Below are 21,611 nucleotides of genomic sequence, written 5' to 3'. Positions count from 1 at the left end.
TATTAGGGTGTTAGGGGTTGCCGGGTATTCCAGACCCCGATTCGGGATTAGCATTGGCTTTTGTTTTCATTGTTTTGCAAATGTTTTCCTTTCTGCGCTAAATGAGCGAGAAAATTTTAATTGACCTATGTATTGCGAATTCAAATGTTTGGAAGACGACCGTTATTTGCGGTAAATTAATCCTTTTAAAGATAATTAAAATTGAGAACAAACTGTTATGTCATGTGTGGATTTTTAATATGTTCTTAAACGATGCTTAATCAATCAATAACCTTGATGACGTTTTGATTATTTACTAGCCAATATCTTGATTGATGTACCTTCCGTTACATTATTATCGCATAATACATCTTCCGTTACACTGGACAGTTCACACTTAGAAATTCATTACCTACTTCGGTTTTCCTTGACCTTTAAAGATACAGTAACGTATCTATACCTATTCAATCTACGAATCACTTTCAGCTAGTAATGACATTAATTATTTAAAGTACGGAAACCAAATAAACCCTATTTAGAAGGGTTTCACTGTCCACTTGAGAGTAATGATTATTTGATACGACTTTAAAGTAAAGTCTGTTCGCCGAGAGTTGATAAAAAAATTAAATATCAGAGGTTCTAAACTCATTATAAATTGCGGCCCGCTAATTATTTTTGTCGATGTTACAGGAAATGTATGAAATCCGTCATTGTATACAATTCCTAGGAATTGTGTATAACTCCTAAAATCACCCGGAAATGTGTGATGTAAATTATATTAGACACATTTCCTAGGAAATTTACACATTTCCTAAACAGCAATCGGAAATGTAATTAAGATTTCAATGAATACGCGTGGACATGCGGTGCGAGGGTGGATATTGCATCATCAGATTACGCGGGGTCTTTATCGAATCGCCAAATTTTTTGTACGCAACAAAATTAATTTTATTGCGGCACTTTTTTTTCTCCGAAACTTAAAAATAGCGCTCGGCGGCCGCTACCGCGGCAACTGTGTATGTGTAAGGTCGCAAGTCTAACCTAACCTAACCGAGACTTTGTTATCCAGCTACAGGAGTACTAAAACCTTCATGCCAATAATAGTTTAATAAAAGAGATGTTAAAATTAGGGATTTCCAATATTTCAGCGTAATATGCGTGATGCCGAAAGAAAGGTATGCCAATATAGGCAAATGTTTTTTTCGGCCAAAATATAATAGTGCGAAAACAACTGTCAGGCTAAACAATAATAATTGTGAGCTAAAAGTACCTATCGGCCAATGTGGTTTGGCTAAATAAAATTTTAGGCCTACCGAGGGGCACCCGATCACGCGACCGCGCTAGTGCCGCTTAGTTTTATACATTTCCTAATACAATATTGGAATTCTATAAAATTCCTAGGAAAAGTATACATTTCCTAGGATATGTGCGTATTAAAAAATCTCTGAAGCAATATTTTATACATTTCCTAAATAGCTTCGGAATTGTATACATTTCCTAGGAATAGTATACAATTCCTAGAATTCATACATTTCCTGTAACATCGATATAATGAAAAAGTTGGTAGATTTGGCCTGGCCTTTTTTTTGGCCTGGATTCTCGGCTCGGTTACAATTTAATTTTGGACTACCATTTATAAGAATGTTCTAAAAATACCGATTATCTACCAAAATCTACTAAACGATTTCGCACCACTAAATCATCGTTCTCTTTGCCTCAAATTAACCAAAAAAGTAGAAATCTACTAATAGTGGTCACGCTGTGGCCGCCGCCGCCCGCCTTTTGGTGGCCTGGCCTTTTTTTTGGCCTGGATTCTCGGCTCGGTTACAATTTAATTTTGGACTACCATTTATAAGAATGTTCTAAAAATACCGATTATCTACCAAAATCTACTAAACGATTTCGCACTACTAAATCATCGTTCTCTTTGCCTCAAATTTACCAAAAAAGTAGAAATCTACTAAAAGTGGTCACGCTGTGGCCGCCGCCGCCCGCCGGCCGGGGCGCTTGACGACAGCTGCGTGGCTCGTACCATGGTACTCAGTGCGCGTTGTGACAAACGCGCCCGCCATACAGAATGCGATAATTAAGCGACAGTCGCTATTGCAAGACATTTCATTTATCAACTCTCGGCGAACAGACTTTAGGTACAAGACACATAACTCAGTCAGTGCCAGAGGTATGGGAGCGGCACGTCAGCTACACTTCAGAATATGAATATGTTCTTAGATTTAGGTGCTCTCTATCTCGTCATAATCCTACTAATCCTACTAATATTATAAAGGAAGATGAAAGTTTGGATGTCTGGATGTTTGTTACTCTTTCACGCAAAAACTAATGAACGGATTTAGTTGAAACTTTACTGTATTATTGTTTATAACCCAGATTAACATATAGGCTATAATTTATGACGATGAATAAATAAGACGTGTCCAAAAAGCGCCATCTATCGTCATTGGTTAAAATCTACAGCACTGAACAAAGTACTGTTTTTGACGTTCGTAAATGTTCATGCGGGGGAAGCCATGAAACGCCATCTATCAACATGATATCTAACGGGGGTAAAACGAGGTCCACGCGTACGAAGTCGCGGGCGGCCGCTAGTAATGTACATACAGGATGGAATTTTGTAATGCCACCTGAAGGGAAAGTACTCTTAATACTGTAGATAGAAATTTTCACTCAAGGAAAACATTCCTTTATTTTTGAAAAGAAATAGAACGGCATTCAAAGATTTTCAAAAATTTGCTTGCTACACCCGGGAATCGAACCAACTAAAATATGTTAAAAATAAAACCCTGTATTTTTATTGCATCGATATTAAGGTTAAATATACGGATGAAATCTCTCAAACAAACTTGATAAATCAAATGAAAGGAAAACCATAAAATCTTAAATTATTGTAATTATTTACAGAAAATTGTATGGTATGGGGGTAAATTTTCAAAAAAAAATCGAAAATCTATGAATGCAGTTCTTTTTCTTTTCAAAAATAAAGGAATGTTTTCTTTGAGTAAAATTTTCTATATACAGTATTAAGGGTACTTTCCCTCCAGGTGGCATTACAAAATTCCACCCTGTATATTGTCAATGTCACCCCTCCCGTGCCTCTCCCATACCTCAGGACTGACTGAGTTTAGCGCTAAACTTATAGCAATCTTAAACAGGCCAGTTGTAAAAAACCAGAGCTTTTTATTACGGTGAAGGATTTCAACTCGGAATAAACCCTACGGTAGCCAAATAATAGAAAAATGACTGTACAGAAAATATTTTGTTGAAAAATAAACCCTATTGCAACTAAATAAAATACCATATTGACGTACATCATCATCGTGCATCATAAAGTTTGTGTAACTGACTATAAAATGAGAATAAAATCTTATTTCAACGAAGAAATGCTCAAACATTTGAATATTTTCGGGTACCTATTATTTCTACACAAATATAACGCAAGATGATTTCATTAGAATACAAAATTGCGTACTTATTTTATATAGTAGATTAATGAAATATTGAATACCTTACTATTGAGCAGCGTCTCAAATGGTTCATAATCCAATCAATTCACTAAGCACTTTCATCACCACATCATTTGCAACTTCAAAATAACACTTTTCAAACAACTAGTCATTGTTTTGGTCCCATAAAGCAAAAATACAAGATACTTAAATTAGATAAATGTCGCGTTAAGACCCGTGTCTTTCTATTTTAGTTAAATTAGATTCGCACTAAACATGCGAATACCACAGCGCGGCGCGCGTTACTGTGACCACTGAGCCGTGACGGTGCGTTATAACAACTCGAGAATAAAAAACAATCTACCCTACATTTTTTTTTCAAATCCCACCTAGCAAAACTAAAAGGTTCCAGAGTATTTTAGTATGGTATGTTTTATCACAATATTTAATTCCTTTATTTTTGTTTGTCGGACACTTTCTATACGTCATTTTAACATGCCAAAAGTTAATTTGACAGACATCTGCGCAAATATTGCTGCAAGGAGGTCTAACTACATTTAAAAGAAAAATAGATCACCTTTATTACTTTAAGGGTAATACGATATACTTCAATTAACTAATCGTCGTTCGTTTCAGCCAAATGACGTCCACTGCTGGACAAAGGCCTCCCCCAAGGTTTTCCACAATGAATGGTCCTGCGCTGCCCGCATCCAGGCTCTTCCCGCGACCTTTACCAGATCGTCGGTCCACCTAGTAGGAGGCCTGCCCACGCTACGTTTTCCAGCCCGTGGTCGCCACTCGAGAACTTTCCTGCCCCAACGGCCATCGTCTCTACGAGCTATGTGCCCCGCCCACTGCCACTTGATTTTAGCAATTCTGCGAGCTATGTCGGTTACTTTGGTTCTCCTACGGATCTCCTCATTTCTGATTCGATCACGCAGTACCACCACACTTCTATGCCATGTCGTAGGCGTTTTCCCTTCGAGGATGACGGAATTGAACAGCTTCTGAAGAGCCCTCAGTACCGGCGTTCCGCCTGCCTTCAAAAGCTCAGCCGTGATTCCATCATCACCCGGTGCCTTGTTGTTCTTCAGCTGTTTGAGAGCCATTCTAATCTCGTATAGACTGACGTCCGGGATATCTTCGGTATAGTGTCGGGTCAGTCTAGCTCTTGGGTCTTCGGCTAGATTTGTGACAGGTGCACGTACACTCGTGTATAATTGTCCGTAGAACTTCTCGACCTCTTCCAATATCTCCGGCCCCGACGAAATGGCTCTGCCATCCTCTGTCTTCAGCTTGGTCTGTTGGTTGGCTGACCAAGCTGAAGACAGAGGATGGCCAATTAACTAGCTTCAACATAAATATTTAGATTCATTTGAAGTAATTTAGGGGTCTATTAGACTGTTCACTAACAAATGCAGTGTGCGAGGGATCTAACAATATAAGAAAAGGAAAGTAGGGTTGACACTAATTGATGCGGATCTATTCTGTTTCTGATTACATCCTACTTTCGTTTGGTAAATCCCTGCGGGTAACTTGGATTTACTGAATTGATTTCTTCTGGAGAAATAAATTGCGAATCAACCAAGAATTTAAGGGTAGTTACTAGCCAACATTAATTATTATTAAACAAACGCTGGCCGTACCTTCCCTGCTACCTTTACGATATCGTCGGTCCACCTCGTAGGTGGACGTCCCACGCTGCGTTTTCCGATACGCGGCCAGAACTTTGCTGCCCCATCGGCCGTCAGTTCTGCGTATTATGTGCCCTGCCCATTGTCACTTCAGCTTGCTAATCCGTCGGGCTATGTCAGCGACTTTATTTAGCGACGCAGACCGCTAACAATCGATCAACGTGGAAAGCATTACGGGAGGCATATGTTCTGCAGTCCTATGGCTGAAATGATGATGATGACGATGGCCGTACCACGGTACTATTACTTATTCTGTGGTATTACACTTAATTTCGACGGGTTCATCCAGTCTAAGTAGCTCAGATGGAATACTGCAGTCGCCCGGTAAGCAAAAAGTTGTGAGTTCGGTTCCCACCTTAGGCAGATCGATGTTTTTATTTCAAGTTATTTTAAAAATCAACCAACCACCTATAAAAAGGGGGGTCGACCCCTAATTAGCCCAACCTGTATGCATTAATTTAAACAAGTTTCTACACACCACAAACACAAATGAGACAATCGCACACAATACACAAGAAATTAGCTACACATAGACAATGAAAACAATGTGTTTTTAAACACAAAGAGAACAAAGAGTGTACAGGAGGGAGACTGGCAGATACAAATTAAGATTTCCCTCTGAAATCATAAACATTTGCAAACTCATTACACATCGTGTTCGAGACAAGACCTTGGAACTTTGAGCCAACTTTTATAAAGTACTAGTGGCCGCCCGCGACTTCGTACGCGTGGATCCCGTTTTACCCCCTTAGCGATTGAATTTTGCAAAATCCCGTCTTAGTGAGCACCTACGTTCTAAAAGAAACCCCCATGCAAAATTTGAGACTCCTAGCACTTGTAGTTTCTGAGATTTCGTGATGAGTGAGTGAGTGAGTCATATTGGTTTTGGTAACATAAAAATCCGACAAAGGAACATCAGTGATTGCAAAATATAAAGCTGTTTTAATTTTTTGATTTTGTTTTGTGTCTTTTGTTGCCAAATAAAATTATTTTCCTCTTTCTTTTCTTGGATACATCAAGGAAAATTAGTTACTAGATCCCTGTCCTGTATACAGATTGTAGGACGCTAATAAGTTCTAAAAATTTTGTCCACACTATAAGTCTCTTGACACTCAAGACTCTTTAATAAACTACCTACTTTTAAAACTTTAGAAATTAGATTAACTACAAACAGATTTACTACACCTTTCATATAATGATCTAAAATATTTAAATCAAATTGGCTATGCTTTAATTAATTACTCTCTCCTCAATGCCCAGTGCCATTAATTCAGCAACAAAAAGTTAGCGCATAACACCCAAGCGAAAATCCGAATACGTGGGAAATTTTGAACATCGCATGAAAACACTACAAATGTGGGATTTATCTCCGTTTTGCACAAAGTATAAAAAATAGAGCGCACTGCGAGCTGAAAGTGACCTTTTGTTATTTAGAAACACGAGAGCACTCATAGTTCATATTTTTCACTAAACCCTACCGTTTTAATCGTCATCGTACGTGGAATGCTATAGAGATGTTTTTGTTTTGAAAAAAAAAAACAATGACAAGAGAGGGAGCGGGAGATATTTAGGAATGGAATAGAAACGGAAAGTTTTTTGGCAATAGACATTTTAAAGGTTAACTTCACTTAGTACTCGTAAAGGATTACTACGTCGCGGGTACTGTCTCCTCCGCCCAATTCCAACATTTGTGTGCATTAATATTTATTTAAGCACTATTTATTTTGCCTTGTATGAAAAAGTATGCTTCGCTTTACTTAGTTTGAGACTAGATGGCACCATGTAAAATATCCAAGGATATACTAATAATTGTCATCAATTGTAAGGCAGAGTTGCCCCATCTTACTTTAACTTTAACAAACGTCAAAAATCTGTTAAACTCCATACAAAAATCACCAGTTATCGTTATAGTTACGGTCAAAGTTAGGTGGTGCAACTCAGCCTAAGACTATTTTAGCAGGTAATTCTGTGTAAAGCACGGTCCGTATTGTAAAATTAGTCTCAATTATCACAATCAAGGCTTTGTCAATTGATATAAAGCCACCAGCGTTGCCACTGACCAATAGAAGAAACAAAAACACACCTATTCATACATTCAAATGCATGTCTACGTCAGTCAGTCCTCTGTATGGCTATCAATGATTCATTGACAACAACCTCAGACTTCAAGTTGAACCTTATTGCTCTTTAGTTAAGAGTGTTTCCAATCACGTTTATAGTTACGACGGCGCCATTGTAATCGTTTAGGGCATGTCCTGAACACAGCCTGGTTATTAAATTCTCTGTTCAATATTAAGGCCTGCTACGTGAGGTACAGGACGTCGGCTTTTGGATGTCATACCAGTGGTACACGTATGGTACGCGACAGGAGGCGGAACGTATGATGCGTCATACATAAAGTAGAGGAAATAGGTATGTCAATGGTCGTGTATGACACAAAACCAACGAAAGGTGGAGTAAATCCCGCCTGGGTAGCTACCACCATCTTATCTGAGTCCCTCGCAATGACAACATGTTTACCTACATAATAGCATGGATGGGTGTTCCGGCAGTTGGATATAAACTCATAAAAACTCATAAGTTATTTTTTTTGCAAGTAAATAGGCTTTTAAAAAGAACTTTTACGCGTCCCAGTATTAACCCTACCACTGCTTCGGGACAATAAATGGGCCAGTGCTGAGATAAGATAGCCAGTTCCTCTGTGGTTGAAGATTCTGGGTGAAGCTCGCTTCCACTTCCACCCTCATCATCACTTTCCATCAGGTGAGCTGCAGGCCATGAGCTTCCACGTTGTGGGTAAAAAAAATTCTGGGATGGTAATACGGGCATCTTAGTAGATATTCTTGATGGACCAATGACCCCAAGAAGATAGCTGGCAAAACAAAGGAGAGAGAGAGTGCTTATCGGCGTTCCTTGAGGAAGGCTCACGTTCAGTCGTGTCGTGATTTCGTGAACTACCAGACTAACGCCCCTATTCACAAACACTACTATGAGGTCTAACAGTGCGCGTGGACACACGGAGTGACACATGAACCAATCACAGAGCTAAACGCTGTGCGTTCGATTTGCTGCTTCACTTAAGCAATCATCGTTTGTGAATACGGGCGTAAATTACGATCCTGGACAACCTTGCTCCAACGACGTCACGTCTAATTTCCGTTAAGATTACATCCTTCAATATAATAATGATTCCAAGAAATCAGAGCCTATTTATTACAAACAGGACAATATTCCCCGCCTCAACAACAATAGAATAAAATACATTTCGGCTCAGTCATCGCGTTTTCATCTTGTTCTATTCTCATTAGTGCTTATAAACATACCGTGTACTGTAAATAATAAAGATGAGCTCACAAAGCGAACTCCCACTGGGGTGGTTACCCCACCCCCTTCAAACATGACAATGTATGTGCTCGTGGATTTTTATGTAATTCGTGAAAACAAACATTTTTAACGCAATAGATAGAAGGTGTCTTCGTTATAATTCCAGTGAATCTATACTTCTACTAATATTATAAACTAGCTGTGCCCGCGACTTCGTCCGCGTGGAATAATGACTTTGGGTAGGCACTTTTAATAATTTAGTCTAATTATTTTACAAATAGCTTTTGCCCGCGACTTCGTCCGTGGAGAAGTCGAAAACGTTCTCATACGATTATTTTTAAATGTTTTAACGTTATTATCTAAATGTTTGAATACTTTTAAAATATAAAAATCAGGTTAAATAAACATGAAAATATTTTTTTCTTATATTTTATGAATATGCAGCTCGGCCTTTGATCCGGTGAAAGTTACTCGGTGGTATTATTTTTTTACAACGAAATCGAAAACTACACCTACCGCAGTATTATTGGTAAACTTTTTTTTATATTTTCCTACGGGTGCTAGAATCACCAAGCTTCCAGCATGCCACTGGCCGTGGGAGAAGGAGCTTTTCCTCAAGACTACTCCCACTACCTCAAGGGCCTCCGCCAAAACTCTCGCGCGAAAATGAGTTTATGTATACAGCGCAAGCAGGTGCCCGCGGCATGACTTTCATGCATTACTATGCATTGTTGGGCGAGCGCACGCAGCGGCTCGCGCGAAAATGAGTTTATGTATACAGCGCTGCAGCGCAAGCAAGTGCCCGCGGCATGACTTTCATGCATTACCTACTATGCATTGTTGGGCGAGCGCACGCAGCGGGCACTCACTCCGAGGTTAAGTGTATGGTAGTCGTTAACATGACGTCATGATTGTAAAAAAATGCACTAATGAGTAATTAATATCAACTTTGAAGCAAATCACCACTAAAATAACTTTCTACCCCTTTTTAACATAGTTAGGGGATGCGTTTTACTAAAATACGAAACACGTCTTCCATTAATTCTGTTATAGAATGCTTATGTAAAATTTTAAGTAGATTGGACGAAGGAATCTCGTTATTTCATACAAACTTTGCCCTCCTTTTTACCTCCTTAGGGGTAAAATTTTGGTAAATCCTTTCTTATCAGATGCTTACGTCATACAAAGAACACACCGTCCAAGTTTCAGGTCTTTACGATCAGCGGTTTAGGCTGTGCATTGATCCATCAGTAGCGCGCGTAGTACTTGATCATTATTTTGCTGCGATGTGATTTAAAAAATGCGATATCTCCTAAGATATTTATTGAAATCGAATGGTGTAAAGGGCAAGAATGTTTAAAATTAAATACTTGTGGTGAATAATTTATTTATCTGGATAAGGATTAATATCATGTTTATAAAAACACCTTCGCAAATAATGCATTATTTTAAAACAGATTTTTTTTTGCATAAAAATGGTTACTATGAGCCAACCTTAAAAGATAGACATATGCTACCGCGGACTTTTTTAAAGAACTTTTAAAGGGGAACAATCCTGTCATACATGATTTTTGCGAAACTTTAACCGTTTACGCAGCGTCAGCTCTCAAAAGGAAAAAAATCACTGATTTGAAATATTCTTGATTGGTGCTCCGCTCCTATTGGTCTTAGCGTGATGATAAATAGCCTAAAGCCTTCAGGAACTAACGGGCTATCCAACACAAAAAGAATTTTTCAAATCGGTCCAGTAGTTCCTGAGATTAGCGCGTTCAACCAAACAAACAAACAAACAAACAAACAAACAAACAAACAAACTCTTCAGCTTTATAATATTAGTATAGATGCGAAAGTAACTCTGTCTGTCTGTCTGTCTTGCTTTCACGCCTAAACCACTGAACCGATTTTGATGAAATTTGGCATAGAGATAATTTGAGTCCCGGGAAAGGACATAGGATAGTTTTTATCCCGGTTTTTGAAACAGGGACGCGCGCGATAAGTTTTTCTGTGACAGATAAAATTCCACGCGAGCGAAGCCGCGGGCGGAAAGCTAGTAATAAATAAATCTAAGTAATATTAAGACTTACTCCCGTATTCACATCTCACAGTGCGCGTGGACGCACAGGGTGACACACGAACCAATCACAGAGCTCTATTCAACACTGTGCGTTCAATTTGCTGCTTCACTTAAGCAAGCATCGTTTGTGAATACGGGCCTTAGTTGCAATGTTTTTCAGCTAAAGGACCTAAAGGGCGAAGGAAGGTAGACAGCCCTTACAGAGTTCTCAAATAAGATATCGGAGCTGCAGCTGCCTATATTAAAGGAGCCGAATAGCGAAAACACATTCCAAATATTCCAATCAATGGACACAGGTGCGCGGAATTATGAACGGACTACGGCTTACAAAGCTCGACACTGGCATCTGTATTATAGTTTGGATAGGTGCACTTTTGCTACAGAAGCGTACACTTTTGTGTGTACTGGACATAAAAATGAGTGTTGTTATAGTAACATCACAGATAATAACATCACATTTATAGTAACATTTTTTAAGGCATGAACGTTTACGAAAATGCGTGAATCATCATCATCATTTCAGCCACAGGACGTCCACCGCCTCATAGGCCTCCCCCAATGACTTCCACATCGCACGGTTGGTAGCGGCCTGCATCCAGCGCCTTCCTGCTACCTTTATCAGGTCGTCGGTCCACCTTGGGGGTGGACGTCCTACGCTGCGTTTTCCGATACGTGGCCTCCACTCCAGAACCTTGTTGCCCCATCGGCCGTGACCAGCGTGAATGTATGGAACAAATCACGAGAAGTATGATTCACATTTCTGTACCTACCTTTTATCTTTCTTTTATTTATTTATCTTTTACTATCCCTAATCCCATAGAATAATTTTTAAACATCAGAACTTAATTACACTGAAAAACAAATGCTCAAATGCCCACATTTTTAAACAGCTAATTTCTATAAAGCTTCTTTGTGCCTGGACAACGTAATGTTCCTTTGGACAAGTCCAATCACCAATTTAACCGAAATTTCCCTCAATGGGAATCGAACCTAGGACCTCTCAGTTGGTCTTACCACTAGACCACATAGACGGTTAAACTTTGATTCGATGAGCTGCCTATACCAATTACCGATTCCGTGAACACATGTTCACTAAAATATGGATCCGTACATGCCCCTACATCGCAGAATTCGCGACAAGCCACAAGTTGTGGAATAATTAACTCCGTATCTAATTGTTGACGAAGTCTCTACTAATGAGGGTTTTCGCGATTGAAAAATCCGCCAGATGGCAATCCGTAGACGCGAGGTCCAAATGCTGCATGATTGGTGGATTTTGACATATCTGTCAATGTCATGTCAAAAATAACCAATCATGCAGCATTTGGACCTTGCGTCCACGTATTGCCATCTGGCGGATTTTTCAATCGCGAAAACCCTCATTCTAATCGTTTTTGTAGAGCTAAATGAAAATTTCAAGTATATCTTTGTTCTCCAACTTTGCTTTTAATGCTAAGCAGCGCAGTTTATCTTTATTTTACTACTATTCTTAAGTGTCAGAATTTTGTTACTTTGTTTCTATTTATACCTCTTTATGTTTGGAAAATTCCTTTCACCAATCATATGTCACTTAAAACTGGTTTCAACTCGGGAAAACACAACACAAATATATCCCAACTAATATTATAAATGCGAAAGTAACTCTGTCTGTCTGTCTGTCTGTCTGTCTGTCTGTCTGTCTGTCTGTCTGTCTGTCTGTCTGTTACGCTTTCCCGCTTAAACCTCGCAACCGATTATGATGAAATTTGGCATAGAGATAGTTTGAGTCCCGGGAAAGAACATAGGATAGTTTTTATCCCGGTTTTTGAAACAGGGACGCGCGTGATAAAGTTTTTCTGTGACAGAAAAAATTCCACGCGGGCGAAGCCGCGGGCGGAAAGCTAGTTTATAATAAATCCCAACTAATAATATAAATGCGAAAGTAACTCTGTCTGTCTGTCTGTCTGTCTGTCTGTCTGTTACGCTTTCCCGCTTAAACCTCGCAACCGATTTTGATGAAATTTGGCATAGAGATAGTTTGAGTCCCGGGAAAGAACATAGGATAGTTTTTATCCCGGTTTTTGAAACAGGGACGCGCGCGATAAAGTTTTTCTGTGACAGACAAAATTCCACGCGGGCGAAGCCGCGGGCGGAAAGCTAGTAATTAATAATTGAAGAAGGCAAAGGCTTTGTCAACCAAGTTTATTTAAGTCCAAAATAAACATAAACTACAATAAGTCAGAAATCAATATCGCTATATTCAATTAATTACGTTGAAAGTCTTTCATGAATCTATTGAAAGGCTTACAAAGTTGAACGTTTGAATAGAAATACACCCTTTTCAAGCAAATCTCGAAAGAAAATCAATAAACACTCTGACTTAATAAATAGCTGTATTTTCTTACTCAAATTAGGTTCTATCGGAGCACAAACAAAGTATCTAATTCAGTCATTAAAGCCAGTATTTTGAGATTCTAAATTGCCCTGAGAAAACTTATACAGCCACTACAGACGAATTTACGAGATAGAAGCAGTATTTTTGTAGAATCTTTATCTAAATAGAGTCTACTCTCGATTGCTTTTTATGGTATCGTAGATAGAAAGTGTATGCAGTGGCGGATTAACAGATTGGCCGTCTGTAGGCTATGAGGGGGGGAGGTTAAGTTACATATGAATAAAGCTTACTAGGGCATTTTTTTTTTAAATTAATTCCCGGCAAGTTGGAGTACCTACCTATATTTAGATTTAAAAAAGTTATGAATTGAAGCTGCCGCCCCTTATGCCGCCTTAAGCTTCAGCCTACTCAGCCTGCTGATAAATCCACCACTGAGTATACAGGGTGGAATTTTGTAATGCCACCTGGAGGGAAAGTACTCTTATTATTGTTGATAGAAAATTTTACTCAAAGAAAAGATTCCTTTATTTTTTAAAACAAAGAGAACTCCATTCAAAGATTTTTGAAAATTTTTCGAAAATTCACTACCATAGGTACCATACAATTCTTTTTTAAATAATAATTAAAATAAATTAAGATGTCATGGTTTTCCTTTCATTTAATTTATCAAGTTTGTTAGAGAGATTTCATCCATAAACTCAACCCTAACGATCGATGCAATAAAAGTACAGGGTGTAATTTTTAACAAATTTTAGTTGGTTCGATTCTCGGGTGTGGCAGGCAAATTTTTGGAAATCTTTGAATGCAATTCTATTTCTTTTCAAAAATAAAGAAATGTTTTCTTTGAGTAAAATTTTCTATCTACATTATTAAGAGTACTTTCCCTCCAGGTGGCATTAGAAAATTCCACTCTGTATTTATGTACACATACCTACATTTTGCAAGGATACAATACCTATTTGTGCAAATAGGACAATGGCAAAAGAATGCAATGTTATTAATAGCATAAATTATAATAATTTATTATTTAACAATCTCATTTCCAGCATTTTCATATTCTAAAAGAATTATTCCAAACCAATTTATCCGTGCTAGAATATAAGGTCTCTATAAAATTAATGATCTGTTTGTTTCTCAGAGCCACTGTTTATTTACTCAACACAAACAATTTTAAAGGAAAATAAAGCAGACCCGTAAAATATTTGGTGTAGCCAACATTATTTACATGACTCATGACGATTGTATTGAATACGAGATCGTAAATCGATCGGTAGTATACTCGAGTAAACTCCACCGAATCGAGAGAGTAACTTTGCGATAAATGTGTCGGTTCGAGTTCCCGAGTTGTAGTAATAAATCGAGTACAGTTATCTGCGTTTGAATAAACATTAAAGGTGTAGAGAAGGAGTTTGTTATGCTAATTATAAATTTTGATCAAGAAAATTTAAATATGCAAATGACAAATGAGTTTGTGATAATAGAAAGTATTTATTTTATGGCAGGTGATCCTACGTCATAGGTTTGAAGATAATTGTACCAATAAAATTACCCGATCTTATTTATGCCTAGTTGGTCTAGTGCTCCTAGACATTGTTAAGGTCTGTATTACAAAAACAAACACAAGTCAGTCATAAATTCTGCCATGGATTAATATTTAAATTCGACTTTGATCTTTGTTCTGAATGCACCTCAGAATTGATGAAATACCCAAAAACTCATTTTTGCAAATAGGCTTTTAAAAAGCCCTTTTACACGTCCCAGTATTAACCTTACCACTGCTTCGGGACAATAAATGGGCCAGTGCTGAGAAGCCCTCTAAGTAAGTATGTAAGTACTCGTAGTTAAATGGCAAAAACTATGCGGGAAGTCTATCTAGATCACCTACGTCCTACACAATAGATGTTAGCAACTTCCAGTTTAGGCTATAGCAATTTTTCAAAAATACCCGCGTTGTTTTCGGTCAGCTGGGCTCACAGCGCCGACCAGTGTTTGCACAGGGCGGGTCAACCTGCTCGTACGAGTATGTGATACGACTATACAACCACCAAACTGTACTATCTGTATTTAAATTTTCTCTTATACCAGATGATATAAAAATCGACACCCAATAACCACTTACTTAATTATAAGTTCTTAAGATTTTTACTGTTATGTTACACTAGCTTTTGCCCGCGGCTTCACCTTGCGTGAAATTTAGTTTGTCACAGATCGTCATAAATTATAGCCTATCTATATGTTATTCTTGGTTATAAATAATAATACTGCAAAGTTTCATCATAATCCGTTCAGTAGTTTTTGCGTGAAAGAGTAACAAACATCCAGACATCCACACAAACTTTTGCATTTATAATATTAGCAGGACTATACAACCACCAAACTGTACCTACTATCTGTATTAAAATTTTCTCTTATACCATATTTCTTTCTCTTTCTACAAACTGGTTATTACCACTTACTTAAATTATATGTTCTTGAGATTTTTAGTAGTTATATTGTTACATATTTCAAAAGTAAACAAATAATGAAAATTTCAAGACAGTGTCACAGTGAAAACTTGATGCACACACCCCCAGCTCGATAAGTTCTTTTAAGAAACCTCAATTTTCAAAACTTCAATCAGAATTCCCTGTATAATTCTAAGCCCAGGCGCAGACCACCGACTTTTAATTGGCCAATAGTGGTGTCGGGTTGTTAATCAGTATGGAGATGTATGAAAGTGCAGATTGGATCGGCCGATTCTTCATACAAATTAGAATCGGGCCCAACTATCGGCCCACAAAAAGTCTGTTAGGCTAAAGACGTTCTGAACCTATCTAACCGCAATCCAAAAAACCTTTCAGATTATTCGAAGAAAACGAAGAGCTGCTGACCCTGTTCGAAAAATTCGAGGACCTCAAAACACAAGAGGCACTGGCCATCTCTACAGAGTTAGCAGAACACGCTACGAAGGTCATGCACACACTGGATGAGGGCATCAAGGGGCTGGGGGATATTGACGCCTTCTTCGCATATGTGAGGCATGTGGGGGCTACACATCACCAGGTGCCAGGGTTCAAGGCGGAGAACTTTTGGGTAAGTTTCTCTTCAGACACTTTCTGGCTGATTAAAGGACGAAGCACACTTGTCAACCCAGAAACGGATCGTAACTGTATCAACTCGAGGCGGTCAGTATTCGTTCGTTTCAGCCGAAAGACGTCCACTGCTGGACAAAGGCCTCCCCCAAGGATTTCCACAAAAACCGGTCCTGCGCCGCTCGCATCCAGGCACCTCCCGCTTCCATCACCAGATCGTTCTTCCACCTAGTGGGAGGCCTACCCACGCTACGTCTTCCGGCTCGTGGTCGCCACTCAACTCAACTACGGTCAGTATTATTTGTATGAAACTCTGTACTGCAACGCTGCCGTCCGGGTTGATAAGTGTGCTATGACCTTTAATAGGTCCCGTGATTGATTGGATCAATTTTATGCTTTAATACGGGAGGCTAAAGTGAACTGCGAGGGAATCAAGATGCCTGAGTGATTACGTTTCTAGTTTGACTACACTATTAGACGCTAAAGTTCAATCAAAGCTTAAAAACTTAATTTAAAGTTCTATAAAATAGACACGATAGCCGAACGGTGAAGAGGTCGTTCGGACTGGCCGATTTGTGAACCGGGGAACGCGGGTTCGGTCCCTGCCGGCGCTCGACTATTGTAGTGAGCTCACTCGTGACACAAACATATTTATTACGATTGCTTTACACAATTTCACCTCAGGTGGGACTAGTACCCAAATATTTTCTATTGCAGATCTTTAGGTAACATTAGGATTTTATATTCCATATTCCTTTCGTTATGCAAAACCTATCGCGAGAGCTAGAATAAAATACCCGATATCTAAACGCCCGGCAAAGTAAGTACCTAAACCTTTAACCCAAAAGTAAGTTAGCAACACGATGTACCTGAACTGTATGAACAGAGAGCCCAACTTCTGCCTTTTCCATAAAATAAATAAGCCTGTAGGTTTACTGTTAGTTAATATTCATCGCCCGCTTCTCACAAACTTGGCGGACCGAAAGCAAATGTAGTCTGCTCGCGTTAATTTCTTTACGAAGATTCTGCCGAAAATAGGTAAGATTCTTTTCTGTCCCATCTCTGATTGTTCCAATAACACTAAACATCATTACATAGTATAAAACATAGTACATATAAAACTGTCTGTCCCTATTATGTATGCTTGATCTAAGCAAATGTTTGCAAATGTATTCAAAACTACGCAATGGATTTTGATGCGGTTTTTTAACAGATAGAGTGATTCAAGTGGAAGGTTTATATGTATACTTAGCACCCGTGCGAAGTCAGGGCGGGTCGCTAGTTAAGAAATAAGCAAGATCAGAAGGATATAGCATCACCAGCCGGGCTAGGAATGCTACGATGCGCGCCCAATGAACATCTTAGTGCGCGCCATGATAAAATCTTATCGAAGATTTTAAACGACAAATGTATGGTTTTATCGTGCAAACTCGTCAAAATACCTGGATAAAAGTTACCTACCTTACTGGTTATTTAATGCAGCATGACAGTTTCTCATTCGCCAGAGGCAAGTGGATGATGTGGCCTACACTTCTCACGATAGCCAGATGGTATGGGCACTATGGGCAGGTCTGATGTTCGTATTTCGCAATATACGAGTACACTTGATTGTTCAGAGCGGTGTTAATCTATGGTTTAATATTTTTTATTTTATTTTATTTTATTTTTCTTTATTCAGAAAACCACAGCTCTTTATAATAATATAATACAAACAGGTATTTTTGTTCTTACAGCCAATAATGGATTCTATATATTATTACAATCTCGTAAAAAACAGTCAAAGGGTATTTGAAGTATTTATCGATAAACTATTTAGTTTTTTGTCTGCAACACGAATCTTTCAATATTTTCTCATAAGGTGGAAATTTTCTCTTAATTTATTACAACGAAGACTATATTACGAAGATATTTACAAAAATGTGAGCTATTTTCTGATGCAACTCAATAACGAAAATATTTGTTGCCCGAAAAATTTCCGTGATGGACCGACGTTTTCACTTCATTATTTATTATGCAAATATTCTTGAGTATAAATTGAGAACTATTTTTAAACTTTTAATAACAGCAACGGTAGTAAATAAGAGACTGATACAAAGCTTCAAACCAACACAAACCAATGCTTGTGAACCCATACTTGAGTTGAGTTTGATTCGAGTTTTGATTGTCGTTTTATAAATCAAACACATTATACGTACCTATAGGTCGTGGGTTCGATTCCCGACTTAGGCAATTTTTCATTTTTCAAGTTATTTATAATAATCAATTTTGTTTGAGATGCAACTGACGCTAAAAAATTAAATAACGACGTATATTAAAGTCATGAAAAACATGAAAACAGCACCGCAGAAAATAAAATAATATACGTGCATAGCCCACGGTCTTTTCTTCTTTCTCTAACGCACTTATGCATGCATGTACCGTATCATAAGAACGTAAAAGGTTGTACATACTTTACTTGAGACGCTTTGTTCTTTAACCTTTCGAAAAGGTAAAAGGAAGGTAAGAGGTCCTCTAATGAACTTACCTTTCTCTTTGTAGGAAAGGCATTGATTTATTTTTGAGTGCTACCCTCTGAATGCAATGACCGTTTTTAATTGGCCCTCCTCTTAGTTCTGTCGTAGACTTTAAATATTTCTGAAAGGGTAGATCGAGTTACTTTATTGAAGAAAGATTTCTAAATGGAGTTAAAGTGAAAAGACTTTCAATAATTCTAAAACAATAGTTCGTGTTACTTACCTAAGGTAAAAAGGAAAGGTTTACGTTTGCCACTGTATTGTATTTATTCGTTTCTCTTGATAGGCTAAATGAAATCTCATGTAAAGAGAAATTCAACCATATCGGATGGACGGACAACGATTTCCTGACTTTGGGTTAAGATAATCCTTATGAAAAAAGGATACTATAAAGTAAACGATTCTTTAAATGACAAGAGTGCGTGGATTTTACTTGCCTAGCTCACACTTATTGCGTGTCATGTAATCTATAAACTTCTATTCTATTGAAAAAGAGGCTGATAAAGGTGACTGAGTTTCTTCCGCCACTTCTTCTCAGCACCAGCCCATATGTTGTCCCGAAGTGGTGGTAGGGCAAGCTATATTTGGGACGTGTATAAGTGCCCTGGAAAGGGCCTTTGTACTGAATAAAATAATAAAGAATTTGAAATTTAATATGACCTAGAACACCAATCACCGGTCAAGTGATTTCTACAGCCGTAATAGACGAAATAGTCACTTTTCTATTCGGTAGTCGGCACATTACTATTTACAAGAAGATAGCGAAGACTAATCTGTCATAATATGTTTCATATTCTCTAGTCTAGACTCTATAGTTACATATTAGTAGGTAATATTACAAGATAAAATATTAAAATATTTCTTTTAAGCTCTCACAAAATATATCTTATATTTCTGAAGAACTTGTAACACAGACATAGTTACACTGGCAACATTTTTTCTCTCAGTTATTTTTCATTTTGTTCACGATTACAGAGCAATAAGAATTCCGTCCCGTTGGGTTCCCAGGCAAAATTAGGGTTCAGTGGTTTGATACGATACACTACTCTGAAAAATGTTTAGGTATTTAAAACAATAGGAAGGTACTACAATAGGTGATCCATCTGCTCGTTTGCCTTCTGTCACATAAAAAAAAACAATTTTTATGAGAGTGAGAGAAAACTCAATGCTATAGCCTGACCAGGAACATAAAAACCCTGGCATAGAGGCGCGTCAATTGCATTTGATAGTGCAACACTGAGTACAGTCGTACCTGTGTTAAATTAATAGGCTAACTTTATGTATCAGGATTCAGGATTACGGGCTAATTTGATATTTTCATAAATTAACGAAAAAATATTATTATAGGTAACCTGGTTTAAATAAATTAAATGAAACCATCAATCGAGCTAGTAGGATTTATTTTATTATTCATCAATAATCAAATTCAGAACTTGAATATTCAACTGCAATGTCTGCTCATGAACGCTTCAAACTCGGTACTTCTTTCCCAATTCCATAAAATTCAACACTTAGAAAGTGACAAAAAACTTTAAAATAGGTAGTTGAAACAAACCACAGCTAATTTTCATAGTGGACTGTACTATACGATAAACATGTCAGTCAATTTGACAACCTTTGTCGGAAACATTATTCAATGAAAATATTGTCCGAACCCTTAGTATTTCTCTTCGACAAATACTTTAACACATTGTGAACCACTTTTCTTTCACGACTATAAAAATATTTTAGCAATTTAATTCACAAAATCAATTGCGCACATTTAAAATAAAGTTTGTTTACACTTTGACAGCAATAGACTGACATGCAAGGTGACATGTCAATGAAGTTTTCAGTTACTGTTGCCATTAAAAGAAATTAGTACCATTAGTTTTCCGCAACATGGCGAGGGTTTTTATGTTCCTGGTCAGGCTATACCTATTGTTAAACGATTGGACCAATTGCGAATTGGACCAATCGCGCCTAAACGCTTGTAAAATAAATATTTAGGTATTCTCATTCACATAAGCCGTGTGGTGACGGCAGAGTAGAATACATTTGTCACCAACCCCTACTCTTCCCGCGGGTGTCGTAAGAGGCGACTTAGGGACTACACATCAAACAGAGAATGGGCAGCAGCGCTCTCTGAAAAACATCAATCTTTTAAACTGCGATCTCCAACCCGCCTGCCAAGCGTGGAGATTATGGCAAAACCCTCCACTATAGTGGAGGAGGCTCATAGTCCAGCAGTGGACTGTAAAGGGCTGTTGATGAATGAAAAAAAAAAAGGTATTCTCATTTTCCGCATCAAATAATGTATCTTTCTTTTCTTGAATCTACGCCTACGCAGCTAAACGAGTAAACTAAAAGATAAAACTACATACGGAATCCTTTATTAATTCAGAATATGCACTTGCCACTATTTTATCCGATTAGATAGCTGCCAGGCGTCTGTATGACACCGTTTATTGGCGAATACATTTCCTATAATACCTCCACTTACCTAAGAAATAAACAACATTCAACACAGCTTGGTCACCGTGAATCTTGTATAAGCTTCTTTCATATAAGTGGGTCACCAGGACAAAATGACTCAGGTGAAATAATTTGAAATGTCAATTCATACATAAGCACAATGTAGATATGATAGAGCTGTGTAGGCACGTAGGTATTTTTGTATCGTTCGAATTTCATTTCACATTACATCACCTTCATCAGGAAACTACAATATTCAGGACGAGTGTTTTTTAGTCTGAAAGAACTTAGGCAATATTATAATGTGAATTATGCCCGTATTCACAAACGATACTTGCTTAAGTGAAGCAGCAAATTGAACGCACAGCGTTGAATAGAGCTGTGTGATTGGTTCGTGTGTCACCCTGTACGTTCACGCGCACTGTGAGACCTCATAGTAATGTTTGTAAATACGGGCGTAAGACTTAAAATTTGCTTGTCAATTAACGTAAATGCTCGAAATACAACCTTTGTTTAGAGGCGAATGTTTGGATAAAAAAAATACTTCTTAATTCATCATCAGAACTTTTGTCTCAAATATGGCTTGCCCTACCGTCACTTCGGGAGTTGTACCGATATCGGCTGATAGTTATAACTTAAGTATTTTGGTTATTTTCTTTTCTAGTCTCAA

The 21,611-nt window shown here is 38.0% G+C and overlaps 1 protein-coding gene across 1 annotated transcript in view; it reads left to right on the top strand.

Moving 5' to 3' along the window:
• LOC114362518 (neuroglobin) overlaps positions 1-21,611 on the top strand; it is a 35,616-nt gene that overhangs the window by 10,942 nt on the left and 3,063 nt on the right. The window contains exon 2 of the mRNA XM_028317954.1: positions 15,744-15,975. Within this exon, the coding sequence (XP_028173755.1) occupies positions 15,744-15,975 (232 nt within the window). The remainder of the gene's footprint in view (positions 1-15,743; positions 15,976-21,611) is intronic.

This window comes from Ostrinia furnacalis, unplaced genomic scaffold (assembly GCF_004193835.3).
Source record: "Ostrinia furnacalis isolate ACB-3 unplaced genomic scaffold, ASM419383v2 OfSCF6554, whole genome shotgun sequence".
In the NCBI taxonomy this organism is placed as follows: Eukaryota; Metazoa; Arthropoda; class Insecta; order Lepidoptera; family Crambidae; genus Ostrinia; species Ostrinia furnacalis.
Note: the sequence above shows the minus strand (reverse complement) of the source record. Positions and strands in the feature narration are given on the sequence as shown.